At 40.2% G+C, this 16,038-nt stretch overlaps 1 protein-coding gene across 2 annotated transcripts in view; it reads right to left on the bottom strand.

Moving 5' to 3' along the window:
- The window catches only part of ADGRA3 (adhesion G protein-coupled receptor A3), a 119,011-nt gene that overhangs the window by 27,609 nt on the left and 75,364 nt on the right, over positions 1–16,038 (bottom strand). The window contains exons 11-13 of one of the 2 annotated variants that reach the window (XM_033421595.2): positions 8,172–8,333; positions 5,384–5,587; positions 789–851 (exon numbers count right to left, since the gene is read on the bottom strand). In XM_033421595.2, the coding sequence (XP_033277486.1) occupies positions 789–851; positions 5,384–5,587; positions 8,172–8,333 (429 nt within the window). The remainder of the gene's footprint in view (positions 1–788; positions 852–5,383; positions 5,588–8,171; positions 8,334–16,038) is intronic. The other variant, XM_004266197.2, reaches the window with a different exon arrangement.

Raw genomic sequence — 16,038 nt, 5'->3', positions numbered from 1 at the left:
AACCGTCATATATAGAATAGATAAACAACAAGGTCCTACTGTAAAGCGCAAGGAACTACATTCAATAACCTGTAATAAACCATAATGGAAAAGAATATAAAAAAGAATGTATATACAGGTATAACTGAATCATTCTGCTGTACAGCAAAAATTAACATAACATTGTAAATCAACTATATTTCAATTAAAAAAAAAACTTTCGGAAAGACACGTTTTTGGTGTCTAACATCTATTATTGAAGACCATATGCCACCCATAGGGAGAGGAACATGGGATCTGAAAGAAGAAACCAGAATTTGGATCCCAGCTTCACCATGTGGTAGCTGCTTAGCACTGCACAATTTTGTCTACCCTGTGAGTTGCATCTGTCACGTGCAGCTAATGATCTTCCTAACAAATGATTATGAGGACCAAAGGAGATCATGACCATGACAAGCACAAAAGGCTATGGAACTGGGGGTAGTATTTTTATTATTATTTCAGGCATACCTCGTTTTATTGCACTTCACAGATAACTGCATTTTGGGGGGCAGGAGGTGGGTTGTTTTTTTTTTTTAACAAACTGAAGGTTTGTGGCAACCCTGTGTTGTCAGACAGTTAGCATTTTTTAGCAATAAAGTATTTTTTAATTTAAGGTTTGTACACTGTATTTTAGGCATAATGCAACTGCACACTTAATAGACTATAGTATAGTATAAACATAACTTTTACATGCACTGGGAAACCACAAACTTGTATGACTCGCTTTATTACAATATTTGCTTTACTACAGTTATCTGGAACCGAACCTGCAATATCTCCGAGGTCTGCCTGTACTGCCACAGCGTGGCAGGTCGTTCATTATCTGGAGGCTGGGGAGAGAGAAAAATGCCTTAAAGTAATTGACTTACCAACAAGCATCTAAAACCTCGTCCTGTTTTGACTTTTACAACTCAGCTTTAGTTTTAACTTCAATACTAAAAAATTGACAAACTATACACACATGAAATAATGTTATCATAGAGCTCTAATCATGAATTTATTTGCTGAATTCATGCATATTTTCTTATTTAGAATGACACTAAAGAAAATGATAAGTATCATAACAGATGTTAACTCAAATATTTTCAGATTTTAACATCATTCCTTATGAAATAATCTGCACTTCTGACACTACATAATTAATAAATCAAAATGTTCTGAAATCCTAATTTTGTTTGTCTCTAGAATTCTAACAATAAAATTAGAATGGGTCAAAGAGCCAGCTGATTAAAAACAGTAATTTATTCATGTCTCCTTGACTATCGACTCACTAGATTTTAAACAGATAGATGTTATGATACATCCTAATTATTTTCTTGTGTATAATTAGTTATTAACTTCATTCCACCTTTTGATTATCTCACTGCTGAAGATTAACAGGGATTATGTTTGCCTTTAGAATTTTTTTTTAACTGACTTTCTTTGCGAATTAAGTTTGGCTGTTAATTTTTGTTCAACGGCATTTATTGGATGTTTCATTCCTCCATGCATGGCACTGTGCAGAATCTAGAGATATACAATGAAATAAGCCATGGTCCTTGCCCTCAAATATTAAAAATCTAGCAAGGAAAAGACAACAACAATAATAAAACCATAAGAGCTAACATTTATTAAGTGCTAACCCTGTGCCAGGCACTGCTATAAATGTCTACATATTTGCCTCATTAAACCCTCTCAATAAACCTTTGAGTTTAGTACCACTTCATGATCCCTATGGAACAGAAGGGAACTGACATTCAGAGAGGTTAAAATACTTGCCCAAGTTTGCATAGCTTTTAAGTGGGGGAGCCGAACAGGAACACATTTAGGTAACCATATCCTCTGGCCTCTCACTATAACTCAACTCACCAGCATACCAGCTTCTAATTATTCTAGACAGTGAACAAAGCACTATAGGGCTAACAGGCAATGATGAATTCTGTCTGAGGAAGAGAAGGAAGCTGCCAACCGAATGGAGTCTTAGAAGACAGTAGCAGGGATCTTCCCAAGCAGGGGGGACACTGAGGGCATGAAAAAGGGCACATATGAAAGCAGGAAGTGTGACGATGTATACGACTGGCTTGGAAATGAAAAGGACTTCAGGTGGGCTAAAGCCCTAGGTGGGATGAGAGAAATATGGGATGCATAAAGAAAACGTGATTTCTAAATTCCAGTCAAGAAAAATTTTAAAGAACCAATTCTTTCTGGCTACATTAACAGCTGAATTCAAAACACCAACAGCTACTAAAAGCTCTTAGCAGTTAATCGAAAATAGGTAATATTTTGGATGCTAACAAATCTGAATTATGGTAGCAACAGTGGAAGAAAGCATTTGGTTAGGAAAAAAATTAGATTAGGTGCTGTAAGGGTCAGATGACAGGTAATTCAATCTCCAACTGGCTGAATGACTGAGACCAGGCACTGGATTTCATCAATGAATCAAGCACTAGCTCTGACCTCGAGTAACCCTCAGTCCAACGCAGGAGTTGTAAGAAACCCATTTGGCTCCTGTGTGTAACATGCAATGCCAGAGATGAGCAGAGTGTTATGGGCAAAGCGAGGAAGAGAGATTAAGATGAGGATGGAAGAGATGAGGACAGACCAAATGGTATTAGGTAAGATTCTTGAAGTTGACATTTCTTCTGTGTGTTATCATAAAACCAAGGAGCTGGGGAGGGGAGAGGAGAAGCAGGGTTTCTAGTAGAAGACTGAGCATGAGCCTGGCCTAAGAATGGCCAGTACTTGGAAGGGACAACAAGGGAAGTTTTCTGTTACTAGACAAGGGCAGATAAATGAGGAAGTTAACTGACAGCCAGCCTCCAGAGGGACACCAAGCCTCCAAGGGACACCATTTATCGTGGGATCTGCAAGGTCCATTTCCACGTCAGGTCGATGCAGGATAACGTTCACAATATTAACAATCTGAGCAGCTTCCTCAGAGGGGAAGTCTCGTACAGGACCTCTGCTCTGTAGGTACCAGCCCTTCAGTTGCTAAAGGGTGGACAGACGGGGTCGTGTTCCTGAAAGAAGGACCAGGATGCCAGCTGAGGAGACTCAGGGGACTGGGGCAGCAGCTATTCGCTAAAGGGTAAGGAAGTACTTCAATATTTTACTAACTGGTATGGTTGGATTGGTACGTGTTGGCTGAAGACTGCCTTAGGCAGACCAATCTGTATGAAAAGGATGAATTTTTAAGAAGAGCCTGGAGACACAGAGACTAAACAGGAGCTCACGATGGCGTGGGCAATGCAAAACGGAAGTCCAATCTGGGCTGTGAAGGTAATACAGACAGGACAATAGAGATTCAAGAAATATGTAGAAGGCAACTCAAGCTAGGCTCCTACTGCTAAGGACTGTCTTTTTATGGGTTTAACTTCTTACGCTAGCATGTTCTCCCATCCAAGGGTAATGCAATTATGAGATGTTCAAGGTGTCTAGTTAGTATATTCAAGGCATTAAAAAAAAAAAAACAGGCAAAAAGAGTAAAAATTGCCATAGTATACAGTCTACAATGTAAAAGTCTCCTGTTAAAATGCTAAGGCATTTGGTACTCTCAACATTAAAATTTTTAACTAATTTTGTGTCATGAAGGATATGTTCCATTTTCACTAGGTTTAAGCATGTCCATCTATAAAGCATGAATAATAATGTGATGTGTCCCTGGTTTCTGGCCACCAAGATGATCTTAAAATGATAGAACAGTAAGAAATTAACAAATTTGAGAGTATTCATTTAAAGCTTTCTACTTCAGCAGGTAGAAACTCTCCTTACCCAAAGGGATAGGTTGTAAACTTGATGAAATGTTGGGTTTCATCATTTTTAATTTCTCTCAGACGATCATCTAAGATAGAAGGGTTCATCAATTTTAAATATTCCTAAAAGACATACACTTCTCATGGGCTTGTGTGTGATGCTGTTTTGATGCCTTTCGTGGTATGTTTTTACCAATAAAAAATACTCTAAGGAAAGGAGCAGGCATTAAGGAGTAGCATCGCTCGGTGCGTCAAATACTCTCATACAGCCAAGAGCAACAAATCTTGCCAATTTTCGTCTGAATATATGGTGTCAAGTAAGTATGTTATCATTAGACATTCTGACATAGTTGAGATTGTCTTGGGCAGTGGGGGAAGTTGGACTATTATTAAATTAGGCAAACTGGCTCTCCTTATGGAGGTCACCAGGGTCAAATATGACAAAATATATTAATTCTTCATTCATTCATTCATTCAATATTTGAGCCTCCACAGTGTACCAAGATACCTAACACCTATTTCATTGATTATTCTGCAGGCATAAAATGACTGGAATACTGTTTGCGACATAATTCAGGAACAAATCAGAAACAAGAAAGCACTGTGTAATTATAAACTACCAAACACATAGTTCCACGTGGCCACACAAAGCTCAACAAAAAATCGTGACTCCAGGGTGTTGAAATTGCACTTTCACCGTTTGCTTCAATGCAGTTTAATGAAACACGCCTGAACCGCAAATTTTAAAAATCAATAAAAATGCTTTTAATTTTGCGTACTGCAATGAAACACACAATTTGTGAACACATGTCACACGCTTGCACTTCTGTGCTAAAAATCTTGATCTACAGCTTGCCTGATTAAATGGCCTGGATTTTCCCATTAGGCCCAGAGCCAAGGGCACACAATACTTTTAGGAGGTCTACGAAAACATTTTTCTTTAAAATCAGAAGCATAAAAATGAACTTTAAAGTCAAAGAAAATGTCTTAATATGTAATATTAATATATTCATCTTTTTACCACTGCAGTTGTAAAATATAATTTTGACATATTTGTGTGGAGAAAGGAGTCCAGAGGGCAAAAATGTCTAGGCCCATGGAAATCAGGATGTGTCCCTTCTTGGTCTAAGTTTCTTTCAAAACAACAGCAAAGGCAATACCAATATCCCCTCCCTCCAAATAACTTTTAGTATGGTTACCTCTGCAAAGCAAAACATTCTGAGTACAGTCATCCTCCACATCCACAGAGGACTGACTCCAGGACCCCCTCGGATACCAAAACCTACGGATGCTCAAGTCTCTCACGTTAACATGCCATAACAGCTGCATATAACTAAGCACACCTTCCAGTATACTTACTTTAAATCATCTCTAGATTACTTATAATACCTAATGCAGATGCGATGTAAATAACTGAAAATACAATGTAAATCCTATGTAAATAGTTGCCAGCATGCAGCAAATTTAAGTTTTGCTGTTTGGAACTTTCTGGGATTTTTTTTTTTTTTTTTGACTGAATATTTTCAATCTGCAGTTGGTCGAATCCGCAGATGCAGAACCTACCTATACGGAGGGTCGACTGTATTCTAATCTAACTGTAGAGCCTTAAATGATGACAGAATATAACATACCTTCAGAGCCAGACTTGAAAACGTATTTGAAACGTTGCACTTAAAGCTCAGCTGTTTATCCAGGTTTCCATCCGGATCCCGCCTCCCATAGTCAGAAAAGCCTGTCCGGTCAGTAGCTGCCACTTTCTGGAACACGGTACATGTCATCCCAGTGAAGCCAGCAGCCTTGATGACATAAGCCTCCAGAGCAATATTGGGTGAATACTTCAAAAGTCAATCAAACAGGAGTTATAAAAGATTTATAAGATGGGAAAAAAGCACTTTCAAAGAGTTTCAAACACAAAACACTATACATAAGCTAGAAGAGAAAGCTCACATTCTTACTAAACAAAGACACTGTAGATAACTGGCAGAATGAAAAAAGACGCTGGAAACAAAAGGATGTCCTAAAATAGAAAGATACCCATGCAGAGGAAAAGAGCAAGTCCCAAAGTATGGAAGATCAGATACAAATGAGAGGTCAGTTTACAATAATTTGAAGAGTACACTGCAGGAAACTATGAGCTGAAGATGGAAGTGTCTTACTAAAAAAAAAAAAAAAAAAAAAAAAAACCCCACCAAGCTAGAAAAATCAGTAGACACCCTTAATGATCATAATACACTTAAAAGTCGCTTCATTCAACACTTCATGCCATCTTCACTTTTTTCTTTCATGGGGACAACAACTCTCAGCATTAAGTTTCACCAATAAAATCTTTATACAGAGTCGCTCCAAAGCTGTTTCGTCAGAAAAGGAAGGGAGGTGCTAGGCCAGACAGAAATGAACAGATTTTAAAAGCAAATTAGGCCAGAAAATCACCTAAAAAAGATGGCACGGGCCCCAACAATTTTAAGGAATGCAAGAGTGAGACTGAACTCGAGGGTCCACCAAAATGTACGGCCTGCCGATACAAACAGCCACCAAGCCCATGTCCGGAGGACCGCTGCCACCACTCCCTCTGTGAGAACCACGACAGAGAGGGCATGAGAAGTGACAGGCTGACGGGTCTCTTTCACATCCATCAAGATGACAGCATGTGCTGTAAATTTCAGGGACAAGATGACATCTCCCTCCTTCAAGGATGATTCATTCTATGCCTACTATAGAGGGAAGGCATCTTTCTAAGTACCATATGTGGACGAAGTCCTCTTTTAAAAAATTTTTTTAAACATAGGACTTCCATGCGAGGCATCTAAAATCTATTGGGAAAATTAAAATTTTTAAATATAAGAAGGCAGAATTTTCCAAGTACCGTATGCACAGTAGAAAATAACTGGTGGCTTCCTAAATTTTTAAGACTAAGGAATCTTTGCATTAGCTTTTGTCCCACAGATGACACATTGCAAAAAATCTTACTAAATTCAATTATATTTAGCAAATTATATTCGAAATTTTTTTGTCAATCAGACATATATAATCATGATAAACATGTGAAACCTCAGTTGAAAGAAAGAAAACTGCCATTTTGAGATGGCCTTGAAGCCATATCATAAGTAGATATATAGTTTCTCAGAAACCTTTTTATACTTTGAAATACTGTGCAAATACCCACTATACTGCCCCCTATTATATCCTTGGGTTCTCAGAAGAACGAAGGAAGTTCTCTGTGCTGAGTAATAAGCAAGGCTGAAGCACAGGATTGAAAATGGATCTAAATGACCTGGAGGACCAAGTGTGGCCCTAAAACTGGCAAGCTCATTTCAAGTAAGATCATATGCCTGAGAGGGCAACTACCCTGAACTATGTTGTCAAGATGGGAGTCATGGGCTTCCCTGGTGGCGCAGTGGTTGAGAGTCTGCCTGCCGATGCAGGGGACACGGGTTCGTGCCCCGGTCCGGGAGGATCCCACGTGCCGCAGAGCGGCTGGACCCGTGAGTCATGGCCGCTGAGCGCCTGCGGGTCCGGAGCCTGTGCTCCGCGACGGGAGAGGCCACGGCAGTGAGAGGCCCGCGTACCACAAAAAAAAAAAAAAAAAAAGATAGGAGTCATGCTAAGCCTCCATTTTGTTTATTATTCAGGAAAGCAGTCCTAAACTTAACTGAGCAAAAGGACCAATAAAACACAGTCTCATCAAAAAGGTTCCACTGATCAATGGAAAGACAGCAATCTTGAATTGTGTAAAATCACAGGAGGAGGTATAGAACATTCGATGAATCCATTAAAATAGTTAGAAAATGAAAATCATGGGCCAGATCAGAATATGACTGCTAAAAGAATAAAGCATTATTTATTATATTTACGTTTGTCATATTTACCACATTTTAGAACAAAAAAAGGAAGCAGTACACCAAGAAATTTAGGACAAATAAAACAATACTATTTAATGCAGTGACTATTACATATAAATAACTCATTATCCCAAGAGTGAAATTGACTGAAAAATGCCCATGTGTTCAGAAGGGTTGGGGATTGGAATCCTTGTTCCCTTTTGAAATTGAAACCTGGGCAAGAAATCAAGCACTGTTTCAAAACATCCTTCAGGGACGGGAATAGAATACCAGCTAGGGTGGACAGTGGGTATGTGACAGGAGGGCAATTCTATAGTGCTGTTATTTGTGTTGTAGCAAGTTTCAGAGGATGAGACAGTGCTAACCGTTCAAATTACAAATTAAGATAGCACTTTCCAGTTACCAAGGACACAGACTATTCAGAGGCAAAATTCTCTCTTAAAATGTCTAAGAACAGGAAATTCTGTAATAATCAGCAATAACAAAATACCCCATAATGGGGAACAGACTTATCTCTTTTGAGCTAGAGCTGCTTTACATGAACCTTTTCCTTAGAATTCTAGGCTAACGTTGCACTTACTGTTGAATAAACATGAGCTCCGTTTGCTAGCCGGTACGTGGCGATGCGCTGCAGACACTGAACGATCCTACTGCAGGCTTTAGCTTCCCTCTGCGCCAGCCCCAGGACACGATCGTCAGCCAACATGATGTTACTTGCAATGTCAACCATCACATCACCGAGCTAGCAGGCGTGCAGGAGAGAAAAGGAAGCTCTTTAAAGCCAACGCAGGCAGCTTAACATCATCAAAATCCTAATGAGACACCAAGATGGGCCTTCAGTCTACATTTTCACGTGAAAACCCAACAGGCATTGACTTGCTTCTCATTAAAACATCTCCAGATGGGAAGAGCACAGTCAGTTACAACCATTTGGTAATATTTAGCTCAAAACAGTACACGTAAGTAACCATCAAATCATTGGTGAAAAGACTGACATGCAGTACTCAAACTGATGAAGGATGGGGGCGAGGGGGAGAAAGGCGATTAAATTAATCAAGGGGAGGGAAAAGACATCACGTGATTCTCAGAATAAAAAGATCTCGACTCTGTCTGGAAAAATACTTATCTTACTTTTGCGTGTTACTTAACATTTTTATTAAGAAATATTTGCCACACATTGTCAATCAACTACACTTGAACTTAAAAAAATTTTTTTAATTAAAAAAAAGAAACTTACACTGGCTCCCTCTTTAGTATCCTGTCATGTTCAAAACTCTAGGTATGTCCAACTGCAGCAAGTTCCCCATATGCACTGGGCCATCACACGTGTCTATGTACATGTGGTTCCCTCTACCTCGCATGAGCTGCTTCTTGCTTTCCTCCCAACTCAAGGGATGGTTTAAGACCCAGTGCCACGAAATAAATGGATCCTAAGAAGTGTCCACTTTTCCACCGCTTGTTTCGTTTCATTTACTCAGTTCTTTTCATTAGCTCAGTTCATAATTTACAGACGTAAACATCTGTCGGGCAATGCCAGTGGAATGTCAATTGGCCGTTGCTGATGGTGACTTGTGTGTCCCATATCAGAGAAGTGCACTGAACAGTCCAGGCTAAGGAGGCAGCCTGTTGTCAAAGGGGTTTGCTACTGAGCAAAATATTCACAAGAGGGAGAGCCATGGCAGAAAGAACACAAGCATTCCAGAGGTAGCACCGGAGGATTTACAAACTGGCAGGTCCTCTAGCCAAGAAAGAAGCATCAAAAGCCCCAAAGCCAAGGCAGAAAGCCAAGGCCGTTTCAGCAGACCTTTAGATCATCGCAGAAGATCCCAGCTGAGCTTGTCAACCCTGTTCTGCCTCCAATACTCTTCCCAGAGCGTATAACTATGACAGCTGAGAGGGGTTTGGAAAAAGGTCAGTCCTTTCCACCCATGGTTCACTTCAGGAACAAGACAAGCCTGCAGAAATCCACCAGATCCCACCCCCGGAGCCTTGGAGTGAAGCAACTGCAGTAAGAACAGGGGAAAGAACAGAACCGCAGATCCTGACCGCGAGCAGGGCAGGCACCTCCCATACCTTCCTTTATTTGTGAAATAAGGATAATAACCATCCTGTCTTTTCTGCATGTTGTAAAGATTAAGTTCCACTAATAACTATAAGACTCCTGGGCTTCCCCAGTGGCGCAGTGGTTGAGAGTCCGCCTGCCGATGCAGGGGACATGGGTTCGTGCCCGGGTCCGGGAAGATCCCACATGCTGCGGAGCGGCTGGGTCCATGAGCCATGGCCGCTGAGCCTGCGCGTCCGGAGCCTATGCTCCGTAATGGCAGAGGCCATAACAGTGAGAAGCCCGCGTACCGCAAAAAAAAAAAAGACTCCTGAAACCATGCCTGGCACGTGGCAGGTACTCAAAACATAGCTCTTCTTGTTATTTTTATTGTTTTTTATTTTCATTTCAATCCCAAAGTAAGTCTATTTGAGGATGACAGGCTCTAGAAGAAGTGTTAAGAGGGGTACATTTTTAAAGTCTATATGTTCGTACATATAAAGAGGAACAATACATCCAGCAAAACTGCCACTTCCTCCTCTGGAAAGCCCCACCGCCTCATCCAATTAAAATATAGTTAACTGACTTCATACTGACCTTACCATCGTGTGTCACAATTCTGTCCTTATTTTAATTCCAATGTAAACATCTTGGGGGCAGGGACAGCACAACATCCTATTTATATCCACACCCTTACTCATTAGTGTAATAACTCTTCGTATAAAAGCCAATAGCTGTACAATATCCATTCACTCCCTGACTAAATATTTATTGAGGACCAAGGTGAACTAGACACTGTCCCAAGCAATGGAGGTTCAGCAGTTAAAGAAACATAAAAGATCTGTTTTGGAGTTTATACCTAGTAAAGAAAATATATAACAAGTAAATACATTTTTAAAAAGTGACTAGGTTGTGATACCTGCAATAAAGGAAATAAGCAGAGTAGTATATGATAGACAGTAACGGAATATAATTCAAAAACCCTATTCCAATAGACTCACATGTTCTCAAGAGGCATTTCACCCAAATCCAAGACATTAACAAGATCAAACTCTGTAGAATCCTGAGTCTGTTCACTTGACACAATTTTTGAAAACATCAACACCTCGGAACATATTCCCAAAAACAACAGGTATGAGGGTAAATTTCATTTTAACAGAAGCCCTTATTTCTGGAGTTATGAAGACGGGTAGTGACTCCTGAATATGTCTATCAGCCATTTATACAGCAACTGAAAAAATAACTGCCACCTCTTGATGGGAATTCAGAATAGCTGGACTAATTTGGTTATGTTTTTATCTCTTATTCTTAACTTTTATTTCAAATTTGTACGTGAAAATAAATAAAAACGAGATGATGTGGTAAAATATACCTACTGCAGTGGTCCCCAACCTTTTTGGCACCAGGGACTGGTTTCCTGGAAGACAATTTTTCCACGGACGGGGTGGGGGGGGACGGTTCAGGCAGTCATGGGAGCCATGGGGAGCGATGGGGAGGGATGCAGAGGGATGGGGAGGGATGGGGAGGGATGGGGAGTGACGGGGAGCAACGCGGAGGGATGGGGAGCGACGGGGAGGGACGCGGAGGGACGGGGAGCGACGGGGAGGGATGGGGAGGGACGGGGAGGGACGAGTAGGGATGGGAGTGACGGGGAAGGATGGGGAGGGACGGGAGGGATGGGGAGGGACGGGAAGTGACGGGGAGGGACAGGGAGCGATGGGGAGGGACGGGGGAGGGACGGGGAGGGACGGGGGAGGGACGCGGAGGGACGGGGGAGGGACGGGGAGGGACGGGGAGCGACGGGGAGCGACGGGGAGGGATGCGGAGGGATGGGGAGCGACGGGGAGCCGCAAATGAAGCTTTGCTCACCTCCTGCTGTGCAGCCCGGTTCCTAACAGGTCTCAGACCAGTACCGGTAAGCTGCCCAGGGATTGGGGACCCCCTGCTCTATAGCTATAAGAAAAGAAATGACCACTGGCTGCGAAAACTTAGAAGATAAAATACAGGAAAATACCAATTCTCCTCTGAGGCACTACTCAAATATTTCTGTAGTGTTTAAAAAAATAAGCACAAGTACAAGTAGTTTCATAATTTCTTTAAAAGTTTTACAAGTATGGACTTTATGAAAATCCAACATGAGACCTGATTGATACACCATCTCTTCTGAAAAACTATGTTTTGATCAAAGAACTACAGCTATGGGTCACTAGATAATGCCGGTAAAGGAATTTAACATGTGTTAATAATTGTAAAGAAGAGAAATATCTCTAAGAATGTACAGAGCTAATATGAGTGGTTGCCTTAGCTGAGAACAAGCTATTTTTCTCATTATTTCATTACAAATGGCTAAGAACGAAGGAAAGGGATTTGTTGCCAATATATTCCCTAGGGCAGGTAATCACGAAATGCTACACGCTTCTGTAGCTTGGTTACGGAAGTAGTTCTGAATCCTTCACAGTGGCAAAAAAGGACACAGAAAGGATAACAGTGCATGAAGAATTACACTGGATTTAAAAAGTATTCCTGAAATCTGACACACAGATATAGTTTAATAACTGCAACCAGCGTTAGGAAGCACTGTCTTCTCTGACCGCATTCCCTGAAGGCCACGCCAGCCGCAAAAGGGTCAGAAGGAATCATGCACCTGCTCTTCCACCTGTCACACTAAACAGTGAGGATCAAATGAAAACACTCTGAACACACTTTATCCAAGATAAAAGGATAAAGAAATGAAAATGCCGCATTAATAACAATGAAATTGTTAAATGTCATCTGCTCTAAGAGACAGAATATTTCATCTTCTCTTCTGTATTCATGTTCAGAACCCTGGGCAAAATTAGTTCAAAAATCGTCCGTAAATTCCATGAATTTCTGATGTTAGTTCATGAAACACACAAGATAATACATAGACTAAACTTGATGATATTTAATTTTAATGTAATAGAAGCATAAAATAACACTGCAGCTAGAATATTTATGTGCCTTGGAGTTAAGTACCCCTGGGTTAAGATTTCAACTGTCCTGTACATGTTAAATGCCCATAGCAGATTATTTAGCATCTCCAAGACTCAGGTTGCCCATCTGTAAAATGAGACCAAGAACCCTATAAGAAGTGCCCAGAATGTCTCATTTCATAGTAAATTAAGGACAAAAAAAAAAAAAAACCAGAAGGCAAATATCTTCATTAAGTAATTCATGCAGTTTGAGAAAAGTCAAGAGATCCAGGCCCCTCCCCACATTTATGTTTTCAAGCACGAATCAGCAGGGGGTACCCTCAGCAATTCTAAGAACCAGAGGAGCAAAAATTACAGACACATGTATCAGCAGGGCAGTACGCTGGGCAGTTGTTTGGGGACAGCCATGATGGAGATGGGAAGTGCAGAACTGACATGTAGTCCAAACCTGACTAAATAATGACAAGAGCAGTTGATATCATTATTTAAGTTCAAGCAGTCTTCATGGTTTTCTCCTAATTACAATCTATTATATTGAGATCATAGCTATCTCAAGGTATGTTATGTTGCCCTGATTACTTTTAATGAAGGAATTGCTCTGTTGTGAGAGTCAAGTTTTAAGAGTGTTATTTATGTCACTGTTAACTGGCTTCAGCATCCTGGGGGGCCTGGGGACCCCACTGAACGTGTCTCAGCTTGTTTAGTTAAGTAGTCAATATTCAGTGAGAGGTCTAATTGTGATGACCATGAGGACTGTGGCAAAGGTGAAAGCTCTGACGTCACTGTGGTACAGAAGTAAAGAGGATGATGATGGGGAAATGGGTGGGAAGGGAAGAGGGGGAAAAAGCCTGAAAATAATGTCACATGGAATAAATGTTGCATTTATTCTCCATTTCTTTACAGAAAGGATTTGAGGCAGCCTAATACAATTAAAAAGATTATTTATCTTTTAATTTAAAAAGAATTAAGAGGGAGAAATATAGACTTGAAGAGACACAGATAAGTCAAAAATACACGTCAATGCAAATACCATATCATAACACTTACATGTGGAAACTAAAATATGACACAAATGAACTGTGTATGAAGCAGAAACACACTCATAGACATAGAGAACAGATTTATGGTTGCCAAGGGAGAAGGGAGGAGGGGGAGGGATGGACTGGGACTTTGGGGTTAGCAGATGCAAACTACTACATATAGAAAGGATGGACAACAGGTCCTACTGTAGAGCACAGGGAACTATATTCAATATTCTGTGATAAACCATAATGGAAAAGAATATAAAAAGGAATGTCTATATATATGTGTGTGTGTGTGTGTGTGTGTGTGTGTGTGTATAACTGAATCACAAATTAATGCAACATTGTAAATCAACTATACTTCAATAAAAAAATAAAAAATTACATGTCAATGGCAGAGCTGCTGGGACTGGGGAAAAATTGATGCTTACTAGGTTTCTAGTCAAGGCAATAAAGACAATTTTACAATTAACAGAAAGAAGAACATTTCCTCCAGGTAGACAAACTTGCTTTTCTAAAAAAAATTCTTAGAACACGTGAAGAACACTATTCAAGGGCGGCAGAGTGTAATGGGCAACACGCTCAGCCATACGTTCACAACAAATGGAAAAGCTGAACTTCCAAGATTCCTCCAGTTCTCCCGATGGAAGCAGATTCTGTTTTTTTCTGATTACAGAAACATTATGTGCATCTCGTCTTCTGGAAGTATGAAGGTCTAAGTACTCTGGACAATTCTTATAAAAGTGAAAAATGCTAAAGGAAAAAAGGCACCTTGTAAACGCACCACGGGTCAGTGAGAAAATAAAGGCTCCACCAGAGACTAACAGCAAAACAACAGGAATCCAAGGAGCTCTGAGGGTGAACTCAGCTGATCACCGACTATGTTTTGACTTCCACGCAGGGCCTAGGCCCCGCCAACACAGGCCTAACAGGAGAAGACCACTGCGTAAAGCTGATAACACAAAGGAGACACCCCCAGGGTCAGTACAAACCAGCATTAAATTAGCCTCAAGAAAGGAAGGGAATGGCAAGGAGACTTGAAACTTCCCTGTCTTGACCCTGGCATGAGGTGGGAGGTGAAAAAATCTCTTCCCTGACAATTTGTCAACACAAATCAACCTTCACACAGGACTGAAAGCAGAGTTCACCTTTTTTCTGTGGTCTGTAAAACCTCAAGCGAACAACTAATTTCAAAGTGACCCCCTTACCCCGATATTGCCCCTCGGCTCTTAGCAGCAGCACATAAATATCACGCTTAATAATGACACATTAGAGCATTCTCATTAAGACTGCTCATCACCAACATGAATCAGCACTGTTCTGGAGGTCCTCACCAACGTATATACAACCAGAAAAAAAGAAGGATGTATTTTATATAGGAACAGAGAAACCAGCTGTTCTTCCCTGGTGACATAATTGTCTACAAAATCCCACATAACCAACTACAAAATTATATGAATGAATGCCCAGACACGAGGTCCACATGTTTTTAAAAAAAACCATAATCAAGGAAAACTGAACATGGACTAGGTATTTTATGATATTAAGGATTTAGAATTCATTTGGGTGATATAATGACAGTATCATGGTTCTATTTTAAAATTCCTTATAATTAAAAAAAATTATGGATGAAATGTGACATCTAAAATTTGCTATTAAATGTTCCAGCAATGAAAAAGACAGAAAGATACAGAGAGTGAGACAGAGAGAGAGAAGGTGGGAGGGATAGAAGACAAAGGAGATGAGTGGATAGGAGAGATGAAACAAGATTGGTAAATACTGAAAATTGCTGAAGCTTTGTGAAAGGTATTTTAAAAAAGTATTAATAATAACATTCCTTCTCCTATGTTTTTGGCATTTTCCAATTAAAAAAAGTTTCTGGAAAGTTTTTAAAAAGTTAAACGCAAAGAGAACTTTTTTAAAAAAGCAAGATAAGGATGGAAAATGAAGATTCTACACTGGTTCTCAGAGCCTGTGCCAAAGACTTGTTGCCCAGTATCACCTGGAATTTGTAGAAATGCCAATTCTCAGACTCCCTCACAGACCTACTGAATCAGAACCTCAGGGCATGGGGCCTACCAGTCTGTGTTTAACAAACCTTCCAGGCGATCATGACACACACACACATTTGAGAAACCATGTGGTGGAAGGATCAAAAGGCCAGAAGCTGGCTCTTTGAAAATCTTTACAGAAAAGTCTGACAAGTAAGATGAAGGAATAAAACATTAAAAATACCGAAAATGAAAAGGAAACATAACCATCAATACTGAAGTGATTATGTCTTAAAATGAATAAATGAAATAACTTTACATTTTTAAAAATCTGTACATAAAAATGCAGTAAATTAGCATTAAGGTGCATGCCTCACTCACATATTTAAAATGAGAGCACAGGAAGGAGACTATACCATGTAACCAACTCTAATCTTCA

This window comes from Orcinus orca, chromosome 4 (genome assembly GCF_937001465.1).
Source record: "Orcinus orca chromosome 4, mOrcOrc1.1, whole genome shotgun sequence".
In the NCBI taxonomy this organism is placed as follows: Eukaryota; Metazoa; Chordata; class Mammalia; order Artiodactyla; family Delphinidae; genus Orcinus; species Orcinus orca.
The sequence above is the reverse complement of the archived record's forward strand: the minus strand, read 5'-3'. Positions and strand labels throughout refer to the sequence as shown.